The 27,607-nt window shown below is 48.0% G+C and overlaps 1 protein-coding gene across 1 annotated transcript; it reads right to left on the bottom strand.

The window, feature by feature from the left end:
* Positions 1–37: 37 nt before the first annotated feature.
* On the bottom strand, positions 38–27,454 carry CHRNA3 (cholinergic receptor nicotinic alpha 3 subunit). Its single transcript, XM_003901273.5, has 6 exons — positions 26,929–27,454; positions 24,964–25,103; positions 24,805–24,849; positions 23,231–23,340; positions 13,968–14,979; positions 38–1,475 (listed from the first exon to the last, which is right to left on the bottom strand). The coding sequence occupies exons 1-6, from the start codon at positions 26,984–26,986 to the stop codon at positions 1,347–1,349; spliced, it is 1,494 nt and encodes a 497-aa protein (XP_003901322.1). The 5' UTR covers positions 26,987–27,454; the 3' UTR covers positions 38–1,346.
* Positions 27,455–27,607: the final 153 nt, after the last annotated feature.

Below are 27,607 nucleotides of genomic sequence, written 5' to 3'. Positions count from 1 at the left end.
TTTCTTTTGACTTATTGAAACATGAGTCACAGCAGGCTGCAATTCTGTCCGTTTTATTTTTGCATAGGAAAAACAGCTAGTGAGACAAGATTCAAACAGTCTCTGAATCATCCGTCAGTGATGATGGTCATGTTAAGATTCAGAAGTGTAGTACATGATACTCTTTCTTAACAATTTGTCTAAAGCAATGTTTCTCAACCAGGAGCAGTTTTGCTCCTAAGGGGACATTTAACAATGGAGACATTCTTGGTTATTGTAACTGGTGAAGAAGCAGGGTATGTCATTGGTATCTAGTAAGTTGAGCCCAGGGTACTGCTAAAGATCCTACAATGCATAGGATACCCCCACTCTGTCCCAACACATACTTATCCAGCCCAAAATGTCCATAGTGCTAAGGCTGAGAAACCCTGTTCTAAAGGTTCATGCTATGGTCGGAATGTGTCCTCCCCAAATTCATATGTTGAAACCTAATCCCAGTGTGATTGTCTTAGAAGGAGGGGGCCTTGGAGAGGTGATTAGGCCATGGGGGCTCTGCTCTCATGAATGGGGTTAGTGCCCTTATAAAATAGACCCCACAGAGGTAGCTAGTCCCTTCAGTCATGTGAGGAAACAGCTAGAAGGCACCGTTTGAGGAAGAGGACCCTCACCAGACACCAGATTTGCTGGTGCCTTGACCTTGGACCTCCTTCAAAACTGAGAAATAAATTTCTGTTGTTTATAATCCACCCAGTTTATGGTGTACTAAGACAGTTTATTAACAATGAATAACTAGGCATGATTTCTCATGGTATAATTTAGAATTATGCAAGAGAATTAGTTGAAGCTCTCTGAAATGGAGGCACAGCCCTTTAGACCCAATAAAGAATGAGAAATGCATGGTGAGAAATGGGTAACAGTAGGAGATTGCTGAATTAGTATAAACCTGCAAAGAGATTATGGGCTAAATAAGAAAAACCACTGGGAGATCTGCAGTGATACTGAACTGAATGACTTTTCATATTTCTCAACAGCATTTTTCTATCCAGTTTTGTCTTAAAAGGAAACATTTTTACACGTATATTCCATAGCACAGCACACTACTTATCACATAGAAGAATCACATTTTGACGTCTCTTTGCCATGCCAAAAAGGCTAGTTAAATGTTCATTTATCCATAATAAATATTCTACTTTTTTTTTGCATGATTCTTTTTTTGACAAAAACCAAGATAACTGGAAAATAAGTAAACCTCGAAATGCCAAACACAAAGCTGGTAGCTTGATAACAGAAAGTACGTTCCTACTAAGCAGCAGCCTCCTCCTGCCCTGACACAAGGAAGTCTCCCAGGCAGGCACACAGCTTGGTGCTTATGCATCTTCCCTGGCCATCAGGGGTTGCAGAAACAATCCTGCCGTCCCTAGAATGCACACCAGGGTGAAAACCCACAGAAAAATACGATCAATCACCATGGCAACATACTTCCAATCATCTTGAATCTGCAAAACAAAATGATAAAAGAGGAAAAAAACATGGAGGGAAAGGCAAAATTAATACATTTTCAATACTGAAGATTTAATAAATACATTGCAGTAGAAGCCATTTTGTCTCTAATATGCAAGAAGCCCTTTTTTTTCCCTAATTGATGTAGTCTGAGGAAATCTACCATTCTCAAGTTTCTCTTTATGCAGGAGAGAAACAGGTGTAAAAGATTTGTCATGTTAGATCTGTTTCAAATCAGAAGTTTCCTAATATATGCATAACCTAGTTTTTCTAAATTGAATTCCAATTGTATAAAGTTAGTGAAACCAGTTTGGACTTCCACGGAAGGATTCTGGGCCTTGGTTGGAATGCCTAATATAGTCCAACATAATCTACAAGTGCTTCAAAGTACTCCTTATCCAGTTTTAGATATAAATTTCTGGCTGGGTGCAGTGGCTCACACCTGTAATCCCTGCACTTTGGGAGGCTGAGACCACTTGAGATCAGGAGTTTGAGACCAGCCTGGCCAACATGGTGAAACCCCGTCTCTACAAAAAAATAAAAAAAAATGGCCAGGAGTGGTGGTGCATGCCTGTAATCCCAGCTACTTGGGAGGCAGAGGCATGAGAATTTCTTGAACCCAGGAGGCGGAGGTTGTAGTGAGCCAAGATTGCACCACTGCACTCCAGCCTGGGTAACAGAGCGAGACCCTGTCTCAAAAACAAAATAAATTTCCTTTTAACATCTGTTCCAAAAATGAGAACACACATCAGGGCAAGTCCATCCTCATCACCCTTTCCCTCCCCACTGCCCTCTCCACGATGCCCAGCTGATCAAAAGTCATTTTTAGTGTAAGGCCAAAGTATCATGGAATACTGTGCAGTTGGAGAGCAGGTTGAACATCAGAAATAATTGCTGACAATAAAGTAAAAGATGGGAGAAAAAGCAAGACCAATTGTATATCATACAGCTTCAATTTGGGCTTGAAATAGGAAGGAAAATTGTAGGGTAATTATACTCCTAGACAATTCAGAAAGCAAAGAAGCCATAATTGAATTGAGAGAGAGAACCCATGAATCAGCTGATTTTAAAGCAATAATCAAAATAAAGAGGCAGCATGTAATTTATTAATTTAAGTATACTGAAATGGCACTGGGAGACGAAGATTTTACATCACCATTGTGAGCTTGAGTAAATGTGTCCTCTTGGTGACACTACTGTCATAGGTAAAATTAGAATTATGATGCCATATTTGCCATAAGGTACTTTATTTGAATTCCTAAGACTGGTTTGTGTGTGCTTCAGATACACCTTGAGATGTGAGATTCCTACCCACCCCCTACCAGCCACGTCCTAAGGCTCTAGGAGGCCAGAGGGGTGGAAAAGCAGAGACTTGGAGACAAACTGATTAGAATCCCAGCTCTGCTCCTTTCGAGCTGTGAGAATCTGGGTAAATTCCATGACCACTCTTAGCCTCATTTTCCTCATCTGTAAAATGGGGATAAGAACAGTACCTCCCTCAGAAGGTTGTTTCACAAGAGTCCTTAATGAATAGAGCCTAGTGATACTAATGTTGATTTATAAAATGACCCTTACTTAAGCCTCATGAAGAAAGATGACACTTGAGTCTTACACATGAATATAAATAGTGGTGCAAAAAGAGCTGGCTGGATAGAAATTTTTTATCTTTTTTTTTTTTAAGATGGGGTCTTGCTTTGTTGCCCAGGCTGGAGTGCAGGGGTACGATGATGGCTCACTGCAGCCTCGACTTCCTGGGCTCAAGTAATCTGCACTCAGCTTCCTGAGTAGCTGGAACTACAGGTGTGTGTCACTACACACAGGTGACTTTTTTGTTTTGTTTTTTGAGACGCCCAGGCTTTTGTCGCCCAGGCTGGAGTGCAATGGCATGACCTCGGCTCACTACAACCTCTGCCTCCCAGGTTCAAGTGATTCTCCTGCCTCAGCCTCCTGAGTAGCTGGGATTACAGGTGCCCACCACCATGCCCAGCTAATTTTTGTACTTTTAGTAGAGATGGGGTTTCATGTTGGCCAGGCTTGTCTCAAACTCCCAACTTCAGGTGATCCACCTGCCCCGGCCTCCCAAAGTGCTGGGATTGCAGGTGTGAGCCACCTGCAATTTTTTTTTTTTTTTTTGAGATGGAGTCTCACCCTGTCACCTAGGCTGCAGTGCAGTGGCACGATCGTGGCTCACTGCAACCTCTGCCTCCTAGGTTCAAGCAAGTCTCGTGCCTCAGCCTCCGATGAGTAGCTGAGATTACAGGCTCATGCCACCACCCCCAGGCTAATTTACTGTATTTTTAGTAGAGATGGAGTTTCACCATGTTAGCCAGGCTGGTCTTGAACTCCCAACCTCAGATGATCTACCCGCCTCGGCCTCCCAAAGTGCTGGGATTACAGGCGTGAGTCACTGCACCTGGCCTGATTTTTAATTTTTTTCTAGAGACAGAGTTTCCCTGTGTGGCCCAGGATGGTTTTGAACTCCTGGGCTCAAGTGATCCTCCTTCCTTAGCCTCCCAAAGTGTTGGATTACAGGCATGAGTCACTGTGCTGGACTTATATCAAACTCCTAAAGTCTTTAAAGCACTTGATATTGGCTATTTTCTGATGAGTCACAGATAGATGAGTGTTAGGCAAAATGGTGAACTAGCCCAAACTGACAGCTGGCCCAGAAGCAAGAGAAGACTACTTTAAAGGCCCAGAAACTGGGAAGGTGTGGCCGGGGATTGGGGATGGCAGCCCTGGGCAGGCGGAGGGGCTTGGTGGAGGGGAGGGCTAGGGAGAGTTCTTTGTTCTCTCGCCTCTTTGCCTCTTTAGCCTGCCACTCCCAGCCCAGAGATGCAGGTTCAGGGGGTCCCTTCGCAAGCCCAGCAGAGCCTGGCTGAAGGGAAGTGCAGAGAACTGAGCTGCCCATTGACTGGTAGAGCCCGAGGCTTTCCTCCTCCCCCTTGTAGCCCCTGGATTTGTTTCTCTTCTTATTGGCCTGCCTTCTCAAGAATGTTTATGGATAAATGTTCTTCTAAGGGTTCAAAAGGCCAGGTGTGGTGGATCACACCTTTAATCCTAGCACTTTGGGAGGCCAAGGCAGGAGAAATGCTTCAGTCCAGGAGCTCAAGACCAGCCTGGGCAACACAGTGAGACCCCTGCCTCTTCAAATTAAAAAAAAAAATTAGCATTTGGGAGGCTGAGGTTGGAAGACTGCTTGAGCTTAAGATTTAGAGGCTACAGTGAGCTACGATGGCTCCACTACACTCCAAAGTGGATGACAGAGCAAGACCTCAAAACAAAAACAAAAACAAAAACAAAAAAACAAGAAGGCTAAAAATTTTATTGCAGCCTCACTTTTATTTATTTATTTATTTTGGTAGAGATAGGTTTTCCCCATGTTGCTCAGGCTGGTCTTGAACTCCTGGGCTCAAGTGATCTACCCATCTCAGCCTCCCAAAGTGCTAGGATTACAGGCATGAGCCACGGTGCCCATCCCCTTTTATTTTATTATTTATTATCTTTTAAGACATGAGGTCTCATTATATTGCCCAGGCTGGTCTCTAGCTCCTGGCCTCAAGCAATCTTCCTGCTTTGGCCTTGCAAAGTGCTGGGATTACAGGTGTGAGCCACTGTGCCTGGCCATTGCCTCACTTCAGAGAGAGTAGCTGGATGCAAAACTCTTCAGCTAAGACTGAAGTTCCACACATCAAGGACCAAACAGCTTCAGTCCAGCAGGAGGTACTTGGAAGAGATCAGAGTCAGGCAGATAATGAGACATTCTTTGAGGGACAAGGTCATCTGGAGGGGATGACCTTGAAAGGTGATCTAGCAGAGTTTGTGGCTGTGTGGACCCCCAACATTCTGAAAGCCTGGATTTCAGCCCCTTCCTAAACACAATTCAGAAAAGATGACTGACACCCTCAGGAAAAGTGAGTTTACAGGCCCCAAATATACCAACTCAATTATTTGAAAGAAAATTCATAGATTTAAAATAAACATGAGATAAGGGACCATTGGAAACTAAGGAACCTGCAGTTTTACAGAAGAACCAAGTGGAAATAACAGGTGTGAGAAATAGAAAAGTTACAATCCAGAACTCAGGGGATGGGGTAACTGGCAGGATAGATGCCACTCAGGAAAGAAGCAGAGAGGTGGGAGGAGAGACTGTGGAAAGCTCCTGGGAGCAGCCAGAAGTAATGACGAGATGGGAAGCGTACAGCGTAAGAGATGGGGAGGCTGGACGCCGACATGTCGCTGCAACAGGAGGTCAGGAAAAGAGAAAAGGAAGGGGTGGGAAGGAGTCTTTACAGAAATCAGAAGCTGGAATCTCTCAGAATTAAAGACAGCAACTTCAGAATGAACTGGCTCATAACCAGTGCCAAGCAGAGTAGGAGAGACCCTACCCAGACACATTCTCTACAAATTCTAATAGCTCCTAGGCAGAATCCAGTATTCACAAAGGACCAACACAGACTCACTTAAAACTTTTTTTTTTTCTTTTTCTTTTGAGACAGAGTCTTGGTCTTGTCACTTGGGAGTGCAATGGCACCATCTTGGCTCACTGCAACCTCCACCTCCTGGATTCAAGTGATTCTCCTGCCTCAGCCTCCCGAGTAGCTGGGATTACAGGTGCCCGCCATCATGCCCAGCTAAATTTTTTATTTTTAGTTGAGATGAGGTTTCGCCATGTTGGCCAGGCAGGTCTCGAACTCCTGATCTTAGGTGATTGGCCTCCCAAAGTGCTGGGATTACAGGCATGAGCCACCGCGCCCAATCCACTTAAAACTTTTCAAAAGTGACACAGGTGAAAAAGACCATGGAGCAATATTTAAGTATTTATGGAAGAGAATTTCAACCCTAGCTGAAGTATCCAACCTTAGCTGAAGAGTTTTGTAGCCAGCTAAACTCCCTCTTTAAAGTGAGGCTATAATAAATTTTTTAGCCTGCCAGGCCCCAGAAGGTTTACCCTTAAACACTCTTGAGAAGGCATGCCTGTAAGAGAAGGAATTGGCTGGGCATGGTGGCTCACACCTGTAATCTCAGCACTTTGGAAGTCTGAGGCAGGAGGATCACTTGATCACAAGAGTTCAAGACCAGCCTGGGCAATATAGTGAGATCCCATCTCTACAAAAAATTAAAAAATTAGCCAGACATGGTGGCATCCACCTGTAGTCCCAGCCACGTGGAAGGCTGAGGTGGGAGGATCACTTGAACCCAGGAGGTTGAGGCTGTAGTGAGCCGTGATCGTGCGACTGTACTCCAGTGTGGGAGACAGAGCAAGACACCGTTTCAAAGAATTTTTTTTTTTTTTTAAAGAAGAGAAATAAATCCAGGGGGACACCATGCAATGTATGTGAAGGATAAGTAAACTTGGCAAAGTTCATTGTAGACTAAAAAAAGGAATGGCAAAAATGAAAATGTACATTCATAAAAATCCAGAACTAGGAATAACTGGGGTGGCTAAAGGCAGTTCCCTTTATTTTATGGGAAGGTAAGAGGGGAAGGAGAGTGGATGGGTGTAAGATACAGATATTGAGACATATAAGAGACTGATCGAGATGGAAAGGGAACTGGGGGATGGGTTTAAATCAGTTAGGAATAGCTACAGGAGAATAAATATAAAACACACGTGGGCCGGGCGCGGTGGCTCACGCCTGTAATCCCAGCACTTTGGGAGGCCGAGGCGGGCGGATCACGAGGTCGGGAGATTGAGACCATCCTGGCTAACATGGTGAAACCCCTTCTCTACTAAAAATACAAAAAATTAGCCGGGCGTGGTGGCGGCGCCTGTAATCCCAGCTACTCGGAGGCTGAGGCAGGAGAATGGCGTGAACCCGGGAGGCGGAGCTTGCAGTGAACCGAGATCGCTCCACTGCACTCCAGCCTGGGCGACAGAGCGAGACTCCGTCTCAAAAAAAAAAAAAAAACAAAAAAAACGCACGTGGCACATTACCTGTTCGATATCAAAAAAAGAGTAAATAGAAAATGTGACATAACAAATGTAATCCTGATAAAGCAGTATTACAACACATGCAAATTAATAAACAACTGATCAAAGGCCAGGCTCCAACTGGAATGAATGAAATTATATCTATACCTGTATCTTTCTCTACCAAATAGAAAAAAAAAGTCTCAGAATTATCAGCTCAAAATATCATAGCTGGGTTGCTCACGTCCATAATCCCAACACTTTGGTAGGCCGAGGAGGGCGATCACTTGAGGTCAGGAGTTTGAGACCAGCCTGGCCAACATGGTGAAATCCTGTCTCTACTAAAAATACAAAAAGTATCCAGGCATGGTGGCTTGTGTCTGTGGTCCCAGCTACTCAGGAGGCTGAGGCAGGAGAATCGCTTAAGCCCAGGAGGTGGAGATAGCAGTGAATAGAGATCATGCCACTGCAACCTGGCCTGGGGGACAGAGTGAGACTCTGTCTCAAAAAAAACAGGATCCTGGCTGGGATCGGTGGCCCCTCTAAGATCTAGAAAGCAACTCCTACAGTGTGCCAATCACTGAGGGATCAGCCATCAAAACAACTGTCAACAAAGAGTGCTTCCATGCTACCACAAACCAGCTCCCTAACTAGTTTTCTAATTTGATAATCCAATCCTAGTCCTAACTCTAAAATTAGAGTATTATTGCTAATTAAATTCCTTACTAATAAGACCAAGTATGAGCCTATGGGGATGACCAATGTGAACTTTTTTTTTTTTTTTTGCAGAGGTAGCTGAGGTTTTATTTTTTGGGGGAAAAAAAAAGCAATTGAATTGTTTTGTAGCTGGAGGCATGGGCAAGAGGGGTGCCTAGGCAGTGAACTCCCCTGAGGCTGGGCTGAGGGCTGGGGGAAGCCTCAGGTGGGTCTTCCGTTCCCTGTGCCCCCCTGCACATGGGCCTCCCTCCCAGGCTCTGGGGCAGCCACAGGAAGGGCAGGCTGGGAGGGGCTGCTGTGGCTGTTCACTTCGGCAGGGTGTCAGAGGACTTGGACACCACCTTCCCATGGTCTTGATCTTCTTCACAAGAAGAAGTTGACCGTGACAGCACTGATGCCTCCCATACCACTGGTCCCGCCACAGCCTCTGCCCAGGCCACCCCAGAAACTGCTGCTGCCCACGGGAAAAACTCGAAGAGCTGATGTGGGCACTGGGCCCACTTGTGTAGGAGCGGCTGCTGAAGGCCTGGGGGGCAGAGGTGGACACCTTGTAGGACGTCTGGGTCACCCTGATGGACATGGTGGAGGCAGGCAGGCTGAACCAGGCGGAGATTCAAGAAGGAGCAGAGAAGCTGCTTCTTGGTGTGAACAATTTTTTTTTTTTTTTTTTTTTGAGGCGGAGTCTTCACTCTGTCGCCCAGGCTGGAGTGCAGTGGCGCGATCTCGGCTCACTGCAAGCTCCGCCTCCCGGGTCCGCGCCATTCTCCTGCCTCAGCCTCCCAAGTAGCTGGGACTACAGGCGCCCGCCACCGCGCCCGGCTAATTTTTTGTGTTTTAGTAGAGACGGGGTTTCACCGTGTTAGCCAGGATGGTCTCGATCTCCTGACCTCGTGATCCGCCCACCTCGGCCTCCCAAAGTGCAGGGATTACAGGCGTGAGCCACCGCGCCCGGCCGGTGTGAACAATTTTTTAAAAAAGAACAGCCAGGGAAGGCTGGACACTTCCCCTACCTTAGGAGCCTGTGAATGTGTCCAGGGATCAGCATTCACAGGCTCACGGCACCCTCAGGAGATGGCTCTGGGAAAACAGCCTAGGCTTCAGTCTAGGCTCCTTAGAACCAAAGACAGTTAAAACCAGCCAAGCTGGAGCCAGAGATGTAGGAAATTAAAATATCTCTGAAAAATTCTGTGTAAATAGCAGAGTGTCAGTCACTCAGGGAAAGAAGGAATCCTTCAGACAGCTCGACTTTCTCCTCCGAGCGCTGAGTTGGCACCTTTACTCTAACACTCGCTACTTTCTCATAGACAATCTGGTGGCTTGCTGGCCAGATTTCTGCCTTCTCTGAAAAAAACAGGAAGATCTAGCAATAATGGGCTCACAAGCCCATGTGGAGACATGACCAGAGGTGAGCAGTGGCTGCCTCTTGAGACAGACCATGTGTCACTAGTTTGCCACAGACCCCACCACTCCCTATCGTTGCATTCAGGCCATTTCACCAATCTACCTGCCTTGTATTTAAGTTTGTGACCTCCCTTTTAATTACAAGTTTTTTATATGTCTGTCTCCATGCCTTAGGGCCTTCTAAAACTCTAACACCTTGTATGGTATCTAATAAATAAGTTTTAGAATAAAAGTAATTTCTAATAGCCTGACAAAAGCTAGAGTATAGGTACTTAGATCTCGACCTTTAGTAAAGAAATAATTATTTTTAAAGTGGGTAAAGAAGATGTCTGCAAAAGTTATCAGTATTAGACAAATAGATTTTCACTGATCATTTACTTTGTTTTGTTTTGTTTTGTTTTTTTATTTTTTTATTTTTTTATTTTTTATTTTTTTGAGACGGAGTCTCGCTCTGTCGCCCAGGCTGGAGTGCAGTGGCCGGATCTCAGCTCACTGCAAGCTCCGCCTCCCGGGTTTACACCATTCTCCTGCCTCAGCCTCCCGAGTCACTGGGACTACAGGTGCCCGCCACCTCGCCCGGCTAGTTTTTTGTATTTTTTTAGTAGAGATGGGGTTTCACCGTGTTAGCCAGGATGGTCTCGATCTCCTGACCTCGTGATCTGCCCGTCTCGGCCTCCCAAAGTGCTGGGATTACAGGCTTGAGCCACCGTGCCCAGCCTTTTTTTTTTTTTTTTTTTTGATATGGAGTTTGCTCTTGTTGCCCAGGCTGGAGTGCAATGGCGCTCAATCTTGGCTCACTGCAACCTCTGCCTCCTGGGTTCAAGTGATTCTCCTGCCTCAGCCTCCCAAGTAGCTGGGATTATAGGCATGTGCCACTATGCCCAGCTAATTTTGTATTTTTAGTAAAGATGGGGTTTCTCCGTGTTGTTCAGGCTGGTCTCAAACTCCCGACCTCAGGTGATCCACCCGCCTCGGCCTCCCAAAGTGCTGGGATTACAGGCATCAGCCACTGCGCCCGGCCCTGTTCATTTGTTCACTTCTAATTACTCATGGTGTCCAACAACTGCTTCAACTGAATTTAAAGGAGTGCCTGACTCTTCCGCTAAATTACTGGGATCAGCTGGAGGTTTTGCACCATTATGGTCAGAAGACATACTCATAGTTGCTCAGATGGGTGGGGGTGAGGGGATGAGGGCAGCTGTGACTGTCTCCCTCCTGTCCCATCCACTTTGGTATGCCACTCACAGCTGAATAAAAGAGGCTCCAGACATACCTTATCAATATTAATTACCTACAGTGGGTCAAGAGATGAAGTTATCTGGTAATTACCTCTTTGCTGATAAACAACTTAAGGCAGATCCACTTAATTTTAAAGCAGAACTTCTCATAAAGTCATTAAGTGTGATCCTGGTAACCTTGGTGGTATACAGTCATGGAATGACCAGGCACATGACATTATTTACAGTAAGTCTTTCCTATTCTTATTACTTGACATAAGTTCCCGGTTCTTAAGTTCAAGCATTAGATTTTTGGAGAAAACAGAACTAAGTTCACTCAATTAAAAAAATGGGCTGGGCATGGTGGCTCATGTCTGTAATAACCCCAGCACTTTGGGAGGCCGAGGTGAGTGGATCATCTGAGGTAACGAGTTTGAGACCAGCCTGACCAACATAGTGAAACCCCGCCTCTGCTAAAAATACGAAATTGGCTAGGTGTGGTGGCATATGCCTGTAACCCCAGCTACTTGGGAGGCTGAGGCAGGCGAATCACTTGAACCAAGGAGGCAGAGGTTGCAGTGAACTGAGATCACACCATTGCATTCCAGCCTGGGCAACAAGAGTGAAACTCCATCTAAAATAATAATAATAATAATAATAATAATAATAATACAAATTAAAAAATGGGCAAGAACTGGGTGTGGTAGCACCTGCAGTCCCAGCATGCAACTTGGGAGGCCGATGCAGGAGAATCGTTTGAGCCTGGGAGTTTTGAGACCAGCTAGGGCAACATAGCAACGCCCCATCTCAAAAAAACGGGCAAAAGAATGTGAATAGATACTTCACTAAAGAAGATATCCAAATGACCAATAAGTATATGACAAAGAGCCCTAATAATTACTCAATGAGAAAATGCTAATTAAATCCGCAGTAAAATGCCACATCACACACGTTAGTGAGGGTGTGAAGCAAATGGAACGCTGAAACATCGCTAGGGAAGTGTCAAATGATTCCATCACTTTGGAAACCTTACAGTATGCACTGAAGTTAAAGACATCTCTCCAATGATCCAGCAATTCCACTGCTAGGTATACATCCAGGAGAAATAAGCGCATACATTCACCAAAAGACATAAATATTTGTAGCAGTTTTATTCATAGTAGCCTCAAATTGGAAATAACCAAATGTCCAACAAATGTAAAACAAACAGAAGGCAGTATTATAGTCATATTATGGAATATTACACACTAATAAGAAAGAAACAGCAACAAAGATAAACCTCAAAGACATTATGTTGAATGAAAGGAGTCAGACATGGGAGAGTTTATACTATGTGATTCCATTTATATGAAACTCAAGAATAGGTAAAACTGGCCGGGCATGGTGGCTAACACCTGTAATCCCAGCACTCTGGGAGGCCAAGGCAGGTGGATCACCTGAGGTCACGAGTTCGAGACAAGTCTGGCCAACATGGCGAAATCCCATCTCTACTAAAATACAAAAAATTAGCCAGGCATGGTAGCAGGCAGGCACCTGTAGTCCCAGCCACTCTGGAGGCTGAGGCATGTGAATCACTTGAACCTGGGAAGCAGAGGTTGCTTGCAGTGAGCAGAGATTGTACCACTGCACTTTAGCCTGGGTGACAGAGCAAGACTCCATCTCAAAAAAAAAAAAAAAAAAAAAGGTAAAACGAATCAATTATCAAATAAATCAGTATAATGGTTATTTTTTTAAAAAATAATTAATTAATTTAAGAAAGGACTTCACTCTGTCACCCAGGCTGGAGTGCAGTGGCATGATCATGGCTCATTGCAGCCTAGACTTCCTGGGCTCCAGTGATCCTCTCACCTCAGCCTCCTGAGTAGCTAGGACAACAGGCACATGCCACCATGCCTGGCTAATTTTTGTATTTCTGTTAGAGATAGGGTTTCGCTATGTTTCCCAGGCTGGTCTCAAACTCCTGATCTCAAGCCATCCACCTGCCTCAGCTGCCTAAAGTGCTAGGATTACAGGTGAGAGCCACTGCGCCTAAGCCAGGATGGTGGGTATCAAGCAGGGAAGGAGACACTGACTGGCAAAGGCATTGGGGAACTTTCTGGGGCACTGGGAGTGTTCTATATCTTTACCTGGATCTTGGTTACATGGTTCTATACATGATGTAAACATTCATTGACATGTACATTGAAGAGGTGTGCACTTTACTCCACATAAATTCTTCCTCAATGAGAACACATATATAATTAGAAAGTAAAAATAAAGGCCAGGTGCAGTGGCTCACGCCTGTAGTCCCAGCATTTTGGGAGACTGAGGTGAGCAGATAGTTTGAGTCGAGGAGTCTGAAACCAGCCTGGACAACATGGCAAAACTCCATTGCTACAAAAAAATGTCAAAAATTGCCTGGCGCAGTGGCTCACACCTGTAACCCCAGCACTTTGGGAGGCCGAGGCAGGCGGATCACAAGGTCAGGAGATCGGGACCATCCTGGCTAACACGGTGAAACCCCATCTCTACTAAAAATACAAAAAATTAGCCAGGTGTGGTGGCAGGCACCTATAGTCCCAGCTGCTGGGGAGGCTGAGGCAGAAGAATGGCATGAACCTGGGAGGCAGAGCTTGCAGTGAGCCGAGATTGCACCACTGCACTCCAGCCCGGGTGACAGAGCGAGACTCCGTCTCAAAAAAAAAAAAAAAAAAAAAGTAAAAAAGTAGGGCATGATGGCAGGGCACCTGCAGTTCAAGCTACTCAGGAAACTGAGATGGGAGAATCGCTTGAGCCAGGAGGCAGAAGTTGCAGTGAGCCAAGATTGAGCCACTGTACTCCAGCCTGGGCGACAGAGCAGGACCCTGTCTCAAAAAAATAATTAAAAATAAAGTAAAAATAAAAATATAACCTCAGTTAACCAATACCAACTGGAGATCATCTGGCCCCATGCCCTTTTCCAGCCTACATCCTAATCTACTCTATTGGCATCAAGTGTTTTCATGGTCCGGCCTGCTGGCAGCCTGGTGGCTAGCTTCCGGGTACCACATACTACATGCTTGATCATCCCATTTTACAGATGAGAAAACATGCTCCGAGAGGTGAGGTAACATACCCTAGGACATATAACTGGTCTTAACACAGGCCACTGACTCCAGAGTGTAATTTCTTAACCCCTACCCTATGCCTTGCCCCACGAGGAATCCGTAAATGTTTGTTGAATGAATGAATGATCAATATAATAAGAGCCATATCCTTACCTCTTTGGCTTCATTTTGTGCTTTCATATTTTCAGCAATATACTTGACACTTTGGATGGCTTCTTTGATTTCTGGTGACAAAGCAGAGAGGGACAGCACAGCATCAACAGATTCAGAACTAGAGCTTCTTGTGAGGTTAGCACTGAAATTGGAGATTTTTATCCTGCGGTGGTGGCAGTAACCACACATCCTGTCCTGGCAGGGGTAGCCCTCCTTGCAGCCTTTGGACTCTGCACGGCTGAAGCAATTCAGATTTGAGAGCTCGGCACCAGAGAGGGGCCTTGGCTTCTGAGCGTTGCCCTCGTTGCTTGTTGGCCTGGTCATGAACATGACCCTGGGGAGCAGGTTCAAGAATACGGTCTTCACCCATGAGGGCATTGTGTGTGTAGTCGGGGTTCTGTAGTGCACGTTGAGCACGAAGACAGTGATGACGATGGACAGGGTTACGAAAATCATGGTGAACAGGAGGTACTCTCCAATCAGGGGGATGACTAGCGAGGTGGAAGGGATGGTCTCAGTGATCACCAGGAGAAACACTGTCAGGGAAAGGAGGACGGAAATGCACAGGGTCACCTTCTCACCGCAGTCGGAGGGCAGGTAGAAGACGAGCACAGTGAGGAAGGAGATGAGCAGGCAGGGGATGATGAGGTTGATGGTGTAGAACAAGGGCAGGCGCCGGATGTACAGCGAGTATGTGATGTCGGGGTAGATCTCCTCGCAGCAGTTGTACTTGATGTCATGTTTGTAGCCTGGGGCTTTGATGATGGCCCACTCGCCGCTCTCCCAGTAGTCCTTGAGGTTCATGGAGGAGCCGATCAGGACCAGATCGATTTTTGCCTTGTCGTAGGACCAGGAACCGAACTTCATGGTGCAGTTTTGGTAATCAAATGGGAAGTAGGTAACGTCAATTTTGCAGGAGCTCTTAAAGATGGCAGGAGGCATCCAAGTCACCTCTCCAGTGTACTTGAGTAAGGCTTTGGTCTTGTCATCCACCTGGAAATCCCCAACAGCACTGCAAAGACAGATGGGGGGCACAGTAACACATGGTCATTAACACTGGGTCATATAGTGGTCATCTCGACCAGCTTCTCACAGTAATGATTTGGAAGGCAGCGGAAGATGAGAGCTGAAAGTGCCATAAAGTCACCCGATTCCCAGCCCCATTTACCAACGGGGATACTGAGGCCCAAGATCCCTCCCCAACAACAATCTGAGATGTTGAACACCCCTCAGGCATGCCACCAGTTCATCCCACAACACAGGTCCCAAACTGATAGACTCCCAAATGCCTGGATTGTTCCCCCTTTAATTAAAGAAATGGGAGGAAGGTCATCCTCCTGGAGCCAGGTGCTGAAGCAGCCTTTGGGATTATTTGCCACCCAGGGTCCCTGAGGCTTGGCCCTCTCATTCAGTCTGCACTGGGAGCTGGAAGGGGCCGCAGAAACCACACAGGGGAATCTACCCCCATTAAACAGAACCTCATCAGATGGGTTTATTTCCAAACCCTATCTCTGGATCCTGATTCGACCATTCCCTGTACCCTCCCCACCCCCATTCTTCCCAGTACTGTTTTATAATAATCATGTTTTTGCTTCCTTGTCTTTTGAATTCAGCATAACAGATTTATTCACTTTCTGTGTCTCTATCTGTCCCCATTTTCTCCCCATGTTTCTTCTCCCTTCCTTTTCACTATGTACATCCTGACTTCATTTTCACACAGAAATATGTTTTTCTTTTCTTTTGTTTTTGAGCAGGCTAGCATGCAGTAGCTCACTACAATCTCTGTCTCCCAGGGTTCAAGTGAGTCTCCTGCCTCAGCCTCCTGAGTAGCTGGAATTACAGGCATGTGCCACAACACCTGGCTACTTTTTGTATTTTTAGTAGGGATGGAGTTTTGCCATGTTGGCTGGGCTGGTCTCAAACTCCTGACCTCAAGTGATCCACCCACCTCGGCCTCCCAAAGTGCTGAGAATACAGGCTTCAGCCACTGCCTGGCCTTAGAAATGTACATTTTTCTAGGAATAGTCTTGTTGGTTTGTTTGACAGAAAATCAGCTGATGATCCCTGTTGAGTCTTGCATTGGGCATTCCATCCATGATGGCCAGATGGTCCATCTGAGAGCAAGGCCGGTTGCTTCCACAATGGCCCTGCCCAGGAAGGTTCTTAAAAATTCCTCAGATCAGCCCTGTTAAGTTTCTTAGCCTTGTGAAGGCATTTACATCCTTCAAAGGGAGCAACCGCCACACTCCTTTGCCTTGTAAACAAAGAGCTGAAAAACCTAAACATCTAGCGATATCTTTGTGCTGCTGTAATTGGATGAGAACCTGTGAAAACAGAAGGGGAATGTTCTGGTGCGTGTCCTTCTTCCTTGCTAGTTTCTCCTGGGTCTCGGCTGAGGAGGATAATCATTACCCATGAAGGTTAAATGCCAAAGCCACTACCTGTCTTTCCTCTGGTTGACTGGTTTGCCCCCAAAGGTGCCCTGCTGAGTTTATACATTCTTTGCCCCACTTCACTCCCACCATGCCCTTAATTCCCTACAAGAGTATTCCTGCCTCTGGCGGCAGCAAAAAGGGAGAGGTAGGAGGGTGGGGGTGGAGGTGAATATCCACACAGTCTCCAAGTGGACTCAGCCCATGTTCAGCACTGAGGGGCCCTGGAGAGGGCTGGGCTAAGCAGAAGGTTGAAAAGACCCTTGGGAAGGAGAGGCCTCCTGAACCAATTCCTCGCAGAATCCTGGATCAACAAAATGTCAGAGCAGCAAGGGAGCTTCAGAGCCCAAGGTCTGGACCAGGGGTTGGCAAGCTGCGGTCCTATTTCTGTAAATAAAATCTGGGGGGAATAGTGCCACTGCCTTTTGTGGTCTATTATCTGTGGCTACTTTTGAGTTCCAAGGGCAGAGATGAATAGCTGTGACTGTGACTGTACGTACGACCCACAATGCCTAAAATATTTATTCTCTGGCCCTTTAGAGAAAACATTCGCTAGCCCCTGCTCTAGTCCAAAGGCTTCATTTTGCTGACGAGAAAACTGAGGGTCAAAGGACAGGAATGATTTGCCGGAGACCCCAGAGAGTTTATGGCAGAGGTTAGCTGAGCTGGGCTGATGGCTCATTTCTGGGGATCCTGGTCACTGCTGCTGCTGCCCACGGCACCCCTGGGGTGTGTCTGCCCAGATCAGAAGGACTGTGTGCTGCCTGGGGCAGTGTCAACAGTTATATCCCTGCTAGGAGGAGACACAACATGCAGACCCAGCTGGAGACTGGGGTCTGGCACAGCACCAGCCTCATAAAGGGCACTCAGTAAATATTTGTTCACCTAACAAATGACCAAAAAATAAAGGAAAGCTGGGCGCGGTGGCTCACGCCTGTGATCCTAATACTTTGGGAGGCTGAGGTGGGCGGATCACCTGAGGTCAGGAGTTTTGAGACCAGCCTGGTCAACATGATGAAACCCCGTCTTTACTGAAAATACGAAAATTAGCTGGGTGTGGTGGCGCACACCTGTAATTCCAGCTACTAGAGAGGCTGAGGTAGGAGAATCGCTTGAACCCAGGAGGTGGAAGTTGCAGTGAGCTGAGATGGCACCACTGCACTCCAGCCTGGATGACAGAGTGAGATTCTGTCTCAATCAATCAATCAATCAATCAATAAACATCACACCCAGAGATGGCTGGCAGCAAGGGACAGCAGAGGTGGGAGGGGTCTGAGCAACGTACTGCCAAACCATGTGAGGCAATTACAAAAGAAAAGGTAGTATGGGTGCAAATGATCAGCCAAGGTAGCACTATCATACAGATATTTTAGAACAGAAGTGGGGTGGGGTGGTGAGGGCTATGAGAACGATCATGATGACATGGGTTTTTAAAATCTCTCTAAATTTCTTCAGAAAAATAGGGCAACTAGGATGACAGAAAAATAACAAACCTTCTGATCACATCGTCAACAAAGTTAGATTACGCAGCACCTCGGGATATGAGAGTGTGGGGTCAGACCACCACCACCAGCAGGACCTGTGGGACCCCCATGCGATTAGCTGCTGGGTAGAGGCAGCCAGGGGAAAAGAAAGATGGGTTCTCATGTCCTACGATCCTACAAGTGCCAGACACAGAAATCTCCAAGAAGTGGCTGCCCCTCAAAAGACGAGGACGCCACTCTGCGCTGAATCCTCGGCAAGAGGAACAATGGGGCAGAGAGGGCTCCACGGGTTCCGATTTGTGGGCAAGAACAACAACAAAAACCCCACGGGAACCCACTTGGGGTCTGCAGAGGTCAGTCGGCTGGCGTGGGCTCCTGAGCATGTCAGAAATGCCTCCCCAAACCTCCCTGCCAGAAGGACAGAGAACCACTCAGAGAAAAAGCAGCTTATGGTAGGATCCAAACTCAATGGGGTAAAAAGTGGGGTTGAGAAGAGAAAGAAGGTTCAGAAACTGAAGTCAGCATCCAGAGACAGCAGCTCATGGAAGTGCCATGACTGTGGCATGTGGTGTGGTGTCATGACATGTCATGGCTGTGGCGTCATGACTGTGGAGACTGTGGAGGTGTCCATGCAGAGAGACAAGTGTTACCTCAAGGTAACTACCTGTCTTCTCCTATTCCCTCCAGCAACTTGCCCTAAAAGCACAGCAAGGCCATCTATTTAAACAAGAGCAACAGAGCCTTATGAAAACATACTGTAAGAAAAACACAAACTGGGTGCAGCAGCTCATGCCTATAATCCCAGCACTTTGGGAGGATGCGGCAGGCGGATCACCTGAGGTCAGCAGTTTGAGACCAGCCTGGCCAACATGGTGAAACCCCGTCTCTACCGAAAATGCAAAAAAAAAAATTTTAGCTGGGCGTGGTGGCAGGCGCCTGTAGTCCCAGCTACTTGGGAGGCTGAGGCAGAAGAATTGCTTGAATCCGGGAGGCAGAATTTGCAGTGAGCCAAGATCATGCCATTACACTCTGGCCTAGGTGACAAGAGCAAAAAAACGATGTCTCAAAAAAAGAAAAAAAAAAGAAAGAAAGGAAAATACAAAAACAAGTAACTGAATTAACACACACGCAGATTAACGGCAACTACAAAAACAGAGTCACCAACCAGATGAAGCTGATGATAATCTGATATTACAAATTAAGTGAAAAGAAACTAAGAAATTTTTAGAAACTGTGAAACAACAACAGAAATCAGAAAAGACAAGGGATAATTTGGTTAAACAGAATGTATAAAGATTTAGTAGAATTTAGGAAAGAATTAGGAAAAAGAAAAAAATCATTCTAGAAATAAAACCAGAAGAGGCCGGGCGCAGTGGCTCATGCCTGTAATCCCAGCACTTTGGGAGACTGAGGCGGGCGGATCATGAGGTCAAGAGATTGAGATCAACCTGGCTAACATGGTGAAACCTCATCTCTATTAAAAATATAAAAAACATTAGCCAGGCGTGGTGGTGGGTGCCTGTAGTCCCAGCTACTTGAGAGGCTGAGGCAGGAGAATGGCGTGAACCTGGGAGGCAGAGCTTGCAGTGAGCTGAGATTGTGCCACTGCACTCCAGTCTGGGTGACAGAGTGAGACTCGATCTCCAGAAAAGAAAAAAATATATATATATATATGTGTGTGTGTGTGTGTGTGTGTGTGTGTGTGTGTGTGTGTATTTAAATTTCACTTAATTTTGTGTGTGTGTGTATATATATATAAAAATACAAATATATACATATACACACACATATATACACACACACACACACACACACACACGAATTAGCCAGATGTGGTGGCAGGCGCCTCTAGTCCCAGCTACTTGGGAGGCTGACACAGGGGAATGGTGTGAACCTGGGAGGTGGAGCTTGCAGTGAGCCGAGATCGTGCCACTGCACTCCAGCCTGAGTGACAGAGCTCGACTCTGTCTCAAAAAAAATAAATAAGTAAAACCAGATGAAACATAAGAACAAGCAGGCCAGGCGTGGTGGCTCACACCTGTAACCCTAGCACTCTGGGAGGCTGAGGTGGGCGGATCACTTGAAGTCAGGAGTTTGAGACCAGCCTGGCCAACATGGTGAAACCCTGTCTCTACTAAAAATACAAAAAATTAGCTGGGCATGGTGGCACACACCTGTAATCCCAGCTACTCAGGAGGCTGAGGCAGGAGAATAGCTGGAACCCAGGAGGCAGAGATTACAGTGAGCCAAGGCACTCCAGCCTGGCCAACACAGCAAGACTCTGTCTCAAAAAAAAAAAAAAAAAGATTTTCATGGAAGGTAAAAAGGAGCCAATGATTTTACACCCAGCCAAGTTACCTAAAAGTATTCTCTAAAAAGGTTACAATGAATTATGAACTTGCCAGAACACAGAGTTACAGTGTCCATGAACACTTGGAGGATTCTATCAGGGAATGAACTTTAGAAAACAAAATATCATAGGAGAAATTTTGGTATATGAAAACACATGTTCCTACTGTGTTAAAAAATGAAGAGAAATCCTTAACAGAGGGTCAATCCTGAGCAATTGAAATTCTAACTAGGAGAAGAGAGAGAAAATGAGTTGGATGATTTTTTCTAAATGTTATTTTCAGCTTCAGATTTCAAGGAAATTCCTTATGATATTTGCTCCTCTCCACATCCAATTTGAAACATTTTGCTACGCTTCTCATTATTGCTAAAATCATACATCCTATAGTACTCCAGCTGTTCACTCAAGATTGCCAGCAAGAAAATGGTTATAAAACCCAAAACATAAAGATTAAACTTTCTGCTCATTTTCTTAATTCTAGCTTAGCAAAAATTCTCTACACCCTGCCCGGTTCCCTTAAGAGCATTTGAACTATGTGATTCCTATGACAACTCACAGTGAACAACAAAATAAACTGCAAGCCTGTTAAGTTTATACTGTGTCCCACTTCTTTGATGACCAGTTTACAAATACAAATTACATAGAAGAAACATTTATAAGTGCTATGTTTCCTTGGGAAAATAGTACATAAAACATGGACCGTCTTCGGAGTGAGTCAAGACCCCCTTTTGTTTTTGCCAGAGTCCAGAAAGTGTGATTCAGTATAAAACCTAGCTTCTCTAGTTCTGACACTAACTGTAAAATCAACACTACTACTAAGAAAACATTATTTTGTACTAATACGGCATAAAAACCTAGACATATTTTTAGCATTAAAATCAGAATAGACTAATTCTATATCAAGTGTTTTGCTGAAAATTGTTTAAATGTAAATGTAAAATGTTTAAATGTTAAAACATTTTAACTCCAAAGCACAGGTACAAAAATGATATTCTTCAGTACCTACAGAACTAACGAGCATACTGTAAAATATCAACTAAAATTTATGTCAGTCCAATGAAAGAGCTTAAATGTGAAAAGTATTAGTTTTGAGTGGACTTAGAGAAAAGAGAGGGGTTTTGGAGGTGCTATGATGAGCAGGACCAGTCTGGCAGAGGAAGAACCTTTACAAGAGAGAAAGAGGAGAGGCCTCCCAAAATTGGCGGGAAGATGCGCATTCTGGATCCAGAGGAGACTGGAAGTAGCCCATTGTGAAGGACCGGCTCAAGAGCAGCTTCTTTGGAAGGCAGGAGCCAGGGAAGTCTTTTCAGTCCTAGACTCACCCTTCTCAACTATGATCTGGATGTAGCCACCCAGACGGGCTGGGAGCACGGGGCCCAGAAAGCTCATGCTACTCTGTACATGGGAACCTCACTTCACATACTTGGGGGAGCATCAATCCTTTCTCCAAGGCCCAGACCTTTTCCCAGTGGGAGGAGTTCTGAAGGGTACACCGTGTAGCAGGGTAGCCGTCTGACGGCAGGTTTGCTGCTGAGAGAGTAGAGGTTTGAGGACACAGGCAGAGACAGGCTGGGGTGTCCAGCTCAGCCGCTGATCACAGCATCGGCCTCCTGCATCCACTGCCCACAGCGGCCCGAAAGCTACAGTGGATGGCTGAGACCACCCCAGGCCCGGCTGTGCCACACATCCACTCTGGGCCTCAGTCCTTATCTGTGAAATGTCAGGGATGGGCCAGATCAGGGATCCCCAAAACAAGCTGGTCACACGAGTCCCTGGAACACCTTTGTGAAAACACCCATTCCTAGGCCTACCCAGAGCCACTGACTCAGTGTTTCTGTGGGGCAGGACCTGGGGACAGGTATAGAGATTTTTTTGATAACGTAATACATATTAACTTTAGAAAAGACAGTGAAGAACAAAGAAGAAAATATTTTGAATGCAGGCACCTGTATTTTTTTTTGTTTGTTTTGAGATGGAGTCTCACTGTCACCCAGGCTGGAGTGTAGTGGTGCGATCTTAGCTCACTGCAGCCTCCACCTCCCAGGTTCAAGTGATTCTCCTGCTTCAGCCTCTGGAATAACTGGGATTACAGGCACACGCCACCATGCCTGGCTAATTTTTTTTTTTTTTTTTGTATTTTTAGTAGAGATGGGGTTTTGATACGTTGGCCAGGCTGGTCTCGAACTCCTGGCCTCCAACGATCTGCCTGCCTCAGCCTCCTAAAGTGCTGGGATTATAGGCATGAGCCACCATGGCTGGCCAAGACCTGTATTTTTAAAAAGCTCATCGGGGCTGGGTACGGTGGCTCATGCCTGTAATCCCGGCACTTTGGGAGGCCAAGGCAGACAGATTGCTTGAGGTCAGGAGTTTAAGACACCAGCCTGGCCAACATGGCAAAAATCCATCTCTACTAAAAAATACAAAAATTAGCCAGGCGGGGCCCACCCAGCTATGATCTCCAACACTCTCATTCTCTCTCAAAGAAAAAGTGAGGAGGGACCATTTACTCCATTCCTGTCTGCTTGCACAGAGCTGCTAACAGATGCTACATTCCAGGTGCCCCCGGCATCTGAGCCTTCCCCCTCCACATACAGGTTTGTCCTTGGCCCATGGATCTTTCCATCCTTATGTCCCACAGTCCAGCCAATGAGGTCACCTTGGCTGCCCATGACATACTCTCCTGCCTCCCCAGGCCCTCGTCTGCTCCATGTCCTGAGATCCTGCACAATCTTCGGGACTCAATTCAAATGCCAATTCTTCCCCGAAGCTTTCCTCCACCCACCCATGCCTGTTTTGAAGCCATTCAGCAAACTGTTGCTATCCACGGCTTTCCAACATCTCTGGTCCCTGGTATACAGCAGTTGCTGAATATGTACCTGTGGAATAAACAAATGAATGAAGCCCTCTTGGAAAAGGCCAAGTTTTAAGCACAGTGGGCCAAAAACCCAGAGCCTAGGCTGACAGCCCTGAGAGGGCATGGGCCCCCCAGCATCTTACTTGTTATACAGCACAATGTCTGGCTTCCAGATCTTCTGTGCAGGGACACGCATGAACTCTGTCCCACCATAGTCAGAGGGGTTCCACTTCAGCTTGTAGTCATTCCAGATCTCGGGGAAGGAAGCAGGGAGGGAGAAGGAGACAGTAAAAGAATCAGCCTGGTTTTACTTCTCTTGGCACCACCCATCTTGGTGAGTCCTCACCCCTGCTGCATGTGACGGAGCCACATCCATGCCATGATCACATAGTCCAACTTCTCCTGTGGGTGCAGTGGGGAGAGAGCACAGGGCTGGATCTGCAGGCTGCCTCCTGGCACTAGGGAAGCCACTGCCCCCATAACCGTGAGCAAGCCCAGCCCCTCATCAACCAAACAGGGTCTACTGGTGCTTTCTCTGGTCACTTCTAGTGCCAGGCGGAGCCTCCTGGACTTCTTGCACCATGTCCAGGTCCATGTGCCTGCTGTTTACAGCCCCTGAATGGTTCTCCAGGGGTGTTTTCCAATACAGACTCTCTTTCATCCCAAGGTTAAGCAAGGCTGGCCTCTGAAAGGTTCTGGGGGAAGAAGCCATGACCCCCGCAGGGCCCAGGAAGTGTCTGGGAGGTCTGAGTCCTGAGCACCAGAGGAGAGAGGGGTGAGGCTGCGGCCACAGAGGGAACGTGTGCATCAAGTACTGGGTGGGGCACTGTGCCCATCTGGCTTTCCAGCCTCCTGGGGATGAAGGCTGTGTGTGCTGAGTGCTCAGCTGGCAAAGCTGGCAGAAGGGTCACCAGCAGGCCAATGGGCCATTATGTCTCCTGGCAAGTCTGGACAAAGCCTCCCTGGGGAGGACATGTGGAAGCCAATTTCTTGGCCTTAATGTGAACAGAAAAATCTACTCCCATGCTACCAACAACAGCAGCATCTGATTCTGACTTAAGGATGAGTTTCTGGGCTAGGCGCAGTGGCTCATGCCTGTAACCCCAGCACTTTGGGAGGCCGAGGTGGGTGGATTGCTTGAGCTCAGGCATTTGAGACCAGCCTGGGCAACATGGTGAAACCCTGTCTCTATAAAAAATGCAAAAATTAGCCGGACGTGGTGGTGCATGCCTGTGGTCCCAGCTACTTGGGAGGCTGAGGCAGAATTGCTTGAACCCTGCTGGTGGAGACTGCAGTGAGCTGAGATCGCACCACAGCACTCCAGCCCGGGTGACACAGCGAGATCCTGTCTGGAAAAAAAAAAATTGAGTTTTTAGCAAGGAGAGAAGGAGGTGTCTCAGGCACCACCCTAGGGTTTGGGGGCACGGCTTCAATCTCAGGTTCATACTGTTCTGTTGTTTGAACATGGAGAATGTCTTTCACCAGGCTGAAACCTGTCCAACTGGGACTTGAGGGGTTGGGCCCTACAGTCCTTCCAGGAGGACTGTTGGGCAGTGCATGTGACCTCAAGCCTTAGAAGAGATAGATCTGCCAGTCAGTCCAGTCTGGGTTCTACAGAAGTAAATAAAGCCTGGTCGTTGGGCCCTTCTTGGTTCACCTGAAGCAAATAAAGAAGTCACCACCAGGGGGCAGCAGTGCCTAGGGTCTGGTCACTTACTTGCTTGAGCCACAGGTTGGTCTCCATGATCTGGTTTACTTCATCCTAGAAAGAGGGATTAGAGTAGACAGGAGAATTACATAAACAAGGCTCACTCTGGGAAAGGCTCCTTCAGAAGCTCCGGTCCCCATAGCCACGGCTCGTGGCTCCAGCACTTACCACCTTCACCAGCTGAGACATGGACACCTCGAAATGGATGATGACTGGGTTGGACACGTTGGCCACAGGCCGGATGATCTCATTGTAATCTTCAAACAGCCGCTCAAATAGACGGTGCTCGGCCTCTGAGGCCCTGGCCACTGGGGGAAGCAGCCCTGTCAGTCCCGGGGAAATCATTACTTAACCTCCCCCACCCAGCCCACCAGAAACATCACCCATCTACAGCGTCCCCTCCACCTGTGGAGGGATTCTGTGGAACCCTAGACTTTCAGGTTAGTCTTATCCAGTGGGTTACAGAATGGGAAACTGAGGCCCAAGAGGGGCAGGATTCTACCAGGCCACACACATTCAGTGAGAAGCACAGTGGTTGCAAGCCTGGGTTCTGGAGTTGGACAGATCTGGTGCAAATCCTGACAAATCACTTGTGAGCTGTGTGAGCTTAGGCAAGTGGCTTAACCTCTCTGAACCTCAGTGTCTTTACCAGTCAAAATAAGGATTATAAACGTATCCACCTCAAAGCGTTGTTGTGAAGGAAGTGCACAGCTTGGTGCTGTGCTAAGAGCTCAAGAACTATTCACAATCCTTTCCTGGGTTGTTACTGCAAGGCAGGGGTGTGGTGCAAATGCTGTCTGCCTAGATACAGCCACTTGCTGCTTCCACTATGGAAAGATGGCCAGTCCACCCCCAGGGGCAGGGCCACCCACGGTCACCCAGGCCCAGGTCTTCTGCCTCCCAGCCTCTGGGAGAACGCAACCCAGGTCTGGGCCTCTCCTGCATTGCACCCTGTAGGGGTTTGGCCACCAACCCTCTTAGAAGCCAGGGCACTATGTGGCTCCCGTGATCTCGTGTGACCCCCAGCTCTTGTTGATGCTGTCTTCACATCCTGATCAAAGACTCTGACCTCTTTGCAACCCTTAGGCACCCCTCTTTGTTCCTAAGCCACACCCCAGTACAGGTGAGGCATACGGGGGTCAGCTGTCTTCTGATTCCCACGTACAGATCCGGGGCAGCTTGGGGAGGCGGGAGGGGAATCCTCTGGGAAGTTGAATCCAACTTCGTCAGGTCTTGAAATGGGATTTTTCCAGCTCCCCCCTCCCCTTCCCCAGAATGAAAGGAGGGTCCCAGGCAGGAGGTCGGTTGAGAGTGTATGGCCGTTCTGAATAGTAGAGGCCTCGGCACCGAGGGCAGAAAGCGCTCTGAGCGCACGATCGCACAACGGACCGCCCTCCCGGGCCCGCCGGGAATTCCCTGCAGCCCTGCCGGGTCCCCGACCCTCGCTATCCACCAGCCCTCCCAGGCACCCAAGAGCCTCCCAGCGGCGGGCCAGGGCCGGCTTCCCCCAGCAGGCTCCTCTGGAGAGCGGGAGGAAGACGGGAGGCACTCTCCCGGTGGAAGGTCCCACAGCGAGGCGGCCAGGAGCGCTAGGGGCTAGGACCGGAGGAGAGGCTGGCGCGCCGGCTCCAGCCCCAGTCCCGAAGCGACTCTCCTTTCCCCCAGGTGACCTTGGCCGAGTCTTTAGCCACCTCTGGATACAGTTTCCCTATCTATCCGTCAAATGAGGAGGTGGGCGGGGTGCAGACGGTGGAGCGGGTGGCTTGGGCGTGCCAGTTTGGGAGCCAGTGCGCGGGGCAGGGCGACGGGCAGCGCTGGGACGCGAATCCCCAACTCCTGCGCCCAAGACGAAGGACCCAGTCCCGACCTCCCCATTACCCCGCGCCTACCAGCGCCCGCTCGGTGACTCCCAGGTTTGGTGGTGGCTAGGGGTAGGGGGCGAGCCGAAAGGGAAAAAGCCATCCCACCCAAGTCGCCGCCGGGCTGGAGCGAGTTTGCGCGGGTTCCGAGTCCCCGGCTACGGCGCCAGCCTTCTCCGCTCGCCCGCGCGGTGCTCTCACCGGCAGCCCCTCCGGATCCCGCGCCTCCTCTCGGGCGCCCGTTCCTCCGGAGCCCTAACGCCCGTGAGCGTACCTGGCAGCAGAGACAGCAGCAGCAGCAGCCGCGGCGGCGACAGCGGGCGAGAGCCCATGGCTGGTGGCCGGGCTGGCCGCGGACCCGGACGGTCGGGAGAGGGCGCGGCGGGCGCAGCGACGGCCTCTGCCCGCGCGGCTCCAGCGCAGACCCCGGACCCGGAGCCCTACGGGCGGAGACGCAGGGGACTCCTCTCTGCTTCGCCGCCGCTGGGTTTCCGGCGCCCTCGGACCTGCGGGAGGACAGGAGTGCAGCTGCGCCAAGCGAGGGCGTGCGTGGGGCGGGGCTGGGCGTACGTGCAGTAGGGGAAGGGGCTCCGCGTCGGAGTCCCCAGCGCTGGGCGGGCTCCTTCTGCACCGGGCTGGGCGCTCTGGACGGCAGCACACAACCAGATCCGAACAGGTGCTGTCACCATCGCCAGGAAGGAGAGGGACCCAATCTCTGTCCCTGGCTTCCGGAGCGTGTGTAGCTCCCGCAGGGGGTTGGGACAACCGGGCTAGGTGGGCGCTGTAGGAGAGAGGCGCCAACACACTCAGAAAGGGGCTTCATGTATTTAATGCTATTAAGTAATTGTTAAGTGTTTTAGATATAACACTGGTATTTTTTTTTTAAGTCTTTATGGTTTAGGGGTGGGTAGAAATTAGTTAAAACATTATTGGCCATGAGTTGATAATTGTCT

Source organism: Papio anubis, chromosome 7, assembly GCF_008728515.1.
Source record: "Papio anubis isolate 15944 chromosome 7, Panubis1.0, whole genome shotgun sequence".
In the NCBI taxonomy this organism is placed as follows: domain Eukaryota; kingdom Metazoa; phylum Chordata; class Mammalia; order Primates; family Cercopithecidae; genus Papio; species Papio anubis.
This window is presented reverse-complemented; position numbering and strand designations above follow the sequence as displayed.